Raw genomic sequence first — 4,637 nt, 5'->3', positions numbered from 1 at the left:
GGGGAACAAGCCATCAGTTGCTAGGAGACAGAGTGTCAGGCATTCAGGTGCACTGGCCCTTTGCTCTGTAGAAATCGCACACTTTTATTCCTCCACCTAGATATTAAGAACTGTATAGGAGACACTGAGGCACCAGCATAGTATTCAGAGAAAACATTAAGCACATTCCTAGTTCGTCACACCCACCTGGACAGCTGTTTGGCAGGAAACTGTGGGAATCGCCAGGTGCCTCCCTGGCAGCAGGAACAAAGGCGGGCGATCGAGTTACCAAGGGGCCTTTGGGCAACCCATCCCCCTGCCACTCATTCCCGGGGCTCTGTGCCCAACCCAGCTGTGCTGCCTCAGCCAACCTATCCAGCCCCGCTGAGGCCCCCACTGCGAAGGCTCTCCCTGCCTTTCCAGCGGGGTTCCCCCATCTCGGCGTCTGCCCGCATCCTCCTCCGCACGATCTCTGGCAGTGAGCTCCCACCCCACCCCTCCTGCCGGGGGGGAGCAGTGACTCCACCAGCAGCTCTCACGCCAGGCCAGTCTCCGTGCTGCAGTGCAGGGCCCCTTACCTCCTCACTGCTGAACCCGCAGGGAAGGGCTTTGCTGATCTGGCACAGGACCCAGCCAGCAGCTTCACCTGCCAGCCACGCTACTGGTTGGATGGCTGCTGGAGACCCAATTAGGGCAGTGTGGCGTACGTGCTCAGCTGTGGAGACAGAAATGCAGGGGTAACCCACGCTCTGTAGTTGGCCCTGGCGCGCCCGCTGCTGGAGTCTGGAGCCCAGATCTGGAGCCCACACTTCCAGAAGGTGCTGATACATTGGAGAGGGGTCAGAGAATGATGAAGGGATTGGAAAACCTGCCTTGGCATGATAGACTCCAGGAGCTCAATATATTTAGCTTAACAAAGAGCAGGTTAAGGGGTGAGTTGCTCACAGTCTGTAAGTACCAAGGTGGGGAACGAATATGTAATGATGGTCTTATCAGTCTAGCAGAGAAAGGCCTAACACGATCCAGTGGCTGGAAGCTGAAACTAGACAAATTCAGCTGGGAAATAAGGTGTAAATGTTTAACAGGGAGGGAGATTAACCATTGGAACAATTTACCAAGGGTTGCAGTGGATTCTCCGTCCCTGGCAATGTTTAAATCAAGATTGGCTGTTTTTCTCAAAGCTCTGCTCTAGGGATTGTTTTGGGGACGGTGTCTGGCCTGTGTTGGAGGAGGTCAGACTAGATGATCACAGTGATTCTTTCTGGCCTTGGAATAGATGAATCTTCCAGCATGTTACATGGCTCCCTGCTAGTGTCTGGGTCAGAGAGGATGATAACCAACTACTGCAGTCAGCTAGTGCAGCTCCTCCTTGAGTGCAGGTGCCAGGGGTCCGTGTCCCAGGGCTGAAGGGTCTGGGCTCACCCCTGGCTGGCTGCGGGGCCATGTGGTAGGGGGGCAGGGGAGTTGTCTGTGGAGCTGCGTGGGGGTTGGTGCAGTGGTACTTGGTGGAATTTCTCACCTGAATTTTTCTTTTAGGAAATTCCACAGGACCAGGATGTGGCAGAGGTGGCCAAGGACGGCACTTGGGTGCTAGGAGATGGCCACAGGCCAGCTGCCTGGGCAATCTTCCCACTGTCTCTTGCACAATTGCTCCATGATAGTTTGTAATCAGAAGGTCACAGGACCAATTGCCCAGTCTCCCCCACCTCCATTCAGTGCAAAGGAAGGATGGGAACGGGGCTGCTGGTATAACAAGCAGGTTCAGCCAGGCCTTGTGGGCTGGAGGCATGGACCACTGGGTGGGTTCTCTGGCCTGTGTGATGCAGAAGTTCAGCCTAGCTGATCTAAAGGTCTCTCCAGGCCTGAACATCTGTGAATCTGTTCAACATCCCTTCAGTGCACAGCCCTTGCCTCTTTCTGGCACCAGACAGACGAGCCTGCCCTGGATGGGGAACTGAGAACGAAAGCTGGTGGCTGTTCCACCAGACGCAGCCCCGGAAAGGGAATTGGGTAAGCATGCGACTCGCTGCAGAAAGGGAAGTTGGGGCAAGTGAAACCTGCCCGAAGCTGCATGGTGTCAGCTGGGTGAGCTGCTCCCGCCTGCTGCGAGTGGCTGGCCTTTGCACTGCAAGCTCACTTCCTGAGCAGGGGCTGATGTTCACTGCATGCGACACCCCTGGGTCAAACCCCTCCAGGGCACAGAGCAGCCAAGCCCCACTGAATACGCCTGCTGCTGCTCGGGACAGCATGGCAGGAATTTCCCACAATCCCCTGGAGCTGCTCCCATCCTAGCATGCTGTGGAGCAGCACAGGCCCTTCAAGTGGCCAACAAGGGCAGCCCATGGCTGATTGGAGCAGCTGAGCTTTGTCTGGGGAGGTGCCAAGGCCCTGCTCCTAGTTTTAGGTTCAAGTCCCACCCCAGTTACAGCCCCTGCCCTGGAATATTGTGATGACACAAGGGCACTTGCTACTGGTGCAGGGACTCAGCTCCGGCACTGCCCCTCCATCACCTTAACTCTGCTGCATCTCCTTAACTCTGCCCCTGCAGACTGCTCCTGGGGCTGGGCTAGGGGAGGGCAGATGCAGAGGAGGCAGGGTATGGGATATCTGGATAGGCAGAGGGAGTGGGGGATTGGGGGGAAAGACACTGACCAGCCAGTAAGGGGAGATTCAGCACATGAGTGAGGCAGTGCTGGGACTAGCGACCCACGGCTGGGGTGCTGCATGGGCCCACGGGCAGAGATGGCCGCACTAGGGCAGATGAAAACCTGTATCAGACACCTGTCCTGACAGGCACCTTTCCCGGTGATGGCGATCTGCCCACCACTCACCAGGCGACTGGGTTTGGGGGAGCTGTGCGGGACCTGGGGCACTCTGTCAGCTGTGGATTTCTGAGCCCTTTGCCCCAGGGCCTGCTGGGCTGGCAGAGCTCACTGCAGAGACCTCACGTGGTGTGCTCTCCTGTGGACTTGCACTTGTGCCACCTGGCCTGGTCATTCTCTTCAGGACATAGTAAGGGTCCCTCTGGTGGGTGCTGGCTGGAGACCAGTGCCAGGCTGAACATCAGCACTGCAGCCCACAGGGATGCAAGTATACAGGGGGTGCTCTCCCCTGGCAGTCAGTGCTGGCCCAATGCCCCAGGTCAGCGCTAGGAGGCGCTGTGCCACAGGGGGCTCAGTAGGGGGCGCTCTCCCTTCGCAGTCAGTGCTGGCCCAATGCCCCAGGTCAGCGCTAGGAGGCGCTGTGCCACAGGGGGCTCAGTAGGGGCCGCTCTCCCTTCGCAGTCAGTGCTGGCCCAATGCCCCAGGTCAGCGCTAGGAGGCGCTGTGCCACAGGGGGCTCAGTAGGGGGCGCTCTCCCCTCACAGTCAGTGCTGGCCCAATGCTCCAGGTCAGCGCTAGGAGGCGCTTTGCCACAGGGGGCTCAGTAGGGGGCGCTCTCCCCTCACAGTCAGTGCTGGCCCAATGCCCTAGGTCAGCGCTAGGGGGTGCTGTGCCACAGCAGGCTCAGTAGGGGGCGCTCTTCCCTGGCAGTCAGTGCTGGCCCAATGCCCCAGGTCAGCACTAGGGGGCGCTGTGTTGAGATCCTTTGGGAACCCCAGGAGCTGGGTCATGAAGAAAAGCTCCAGATATTGAGAGCTGGTGATAAGATTGGCACTTGCTGTGCTGTACTTATGAGAAAAGGGAGCAGGAGGCCAGGCTGCCCCATCCCCATCCCCAAATGCAGGCTGCTCCAGCTCTTTCCCTCTGAGATTTCCCCAGTGCCTAGAGACCTGGAGATCAGGGCCTCCAGCCTGGCAATGGCCAGGACTCTCCCTACCATGTGACCCTGGGTAGGTGTGGGGGCAGTTCCCGTGATCCCCTCCTGTCCCGGTGCACCACCAGGCCAAGATCTAAGCCCGTCTTTGCTCCTTGCTGCAGCTAGTGACTGGGGCTGGTCTCCTCCCCTTATACGGGCCCTCCAGCAAGTATGTGTGTGTGTGCGGGGAGGATCCTTCCTATTCACCCCCAAGGCAGGGGGAGGGTCAGCCTCATCTTGCTGCCAGTGGATCAGAGCCAATTTGCTCCCAGCACTGACCCCAAATTGACCACAACACCCTTGGGAACCGGCAGCACCTAGTGTGGGTGCCACTTCCCGCATGGGACAATGATGCCCCCTTAACTCTGCCCTGCTGGGTGCTCACCTCGGAGGGCCATGGGGTATTTGCTGGGCAAGTCCCCACTGTTGCCCCTGCAGGGGGCAGAGTTAAGGAGATGCGGCCAGAGCTAAGGTGGTGGAGAGGCAGCGCTGGAGCTGAGTCCCCACACCAGAAGCAAGTGCCCTTGTATCATCACAATATTCCAGGGCAGGGGCTGTAACTGGGCGTCCCTCAACAATCAGATCCCGGGGGGTCACGGGGACGCAGGAGGGGGAACGGATCGTACCCCTCTATCTCCATCCCAAGGGGCAGCCTTGATCGAGGCAACAGCGCGGAGGCCGGGCGGGCGGGTGTGCCACTTTAAGACATTCCCGCCCCCCCGGCCGAAAGGGGAAGTGCTGGCCGCTCCCTCCGCCCCCTAGCCCTGGCCGGAGCTTGCGAGATTCACCAGCACCATGGAGTCAGGTACCGGGGCGGCTCCCGGGCTTGCTCCCCCTCCGCACCCCCTTCCCTCCCCCCA

General features: G+C 59.2%; 1 protein-coding gene across 1 annotated transcript in view; it reads left to right on the top strand.

The window, feature by feature from the left end:
- Window positions 1–4,543: 4,543 nt before the first annotated feature.
- Window positions 4,544–4,637, top strand: part of UNC93B1 (unc-93B1 regulator of TLR signaling) — an 11,786-nt gene continuing 11,692 nt past the window's right edge. Inside the window, exon 1 of the mRNA XM_032775842.2 lies at window positions 4,544–4,582. Coding sequence (XP_032631733.1) covers window positions 4,573–4,582 — 10 coding nt within the window. The 5' untranslated portion in view covers window positions 4,544–4,572. The remainder of the gene's footprint in view (window positions 4,583–4,637) is intronic.

This window comes from Chelonoidis abingdonii, chromosome 4 (assembly GCF_003597395.2).
Source record: "Chelonoidis abingdonii isolate Lonesome George chromosome 4, CheloAbing_2.0, whole genome shotgun sequence".
Taxonomy (NCBI): domain Eukaryota; kingdom Metazoa; phylum Chordata; order Testudines; family Testudinidae; genus Chelonoidis; species Chelonoidis abingdonii.
Note: the sequence above shows the minus strand (reverse complement) of the source record. Positions and strands in the feature narration are given on the sequence as shown.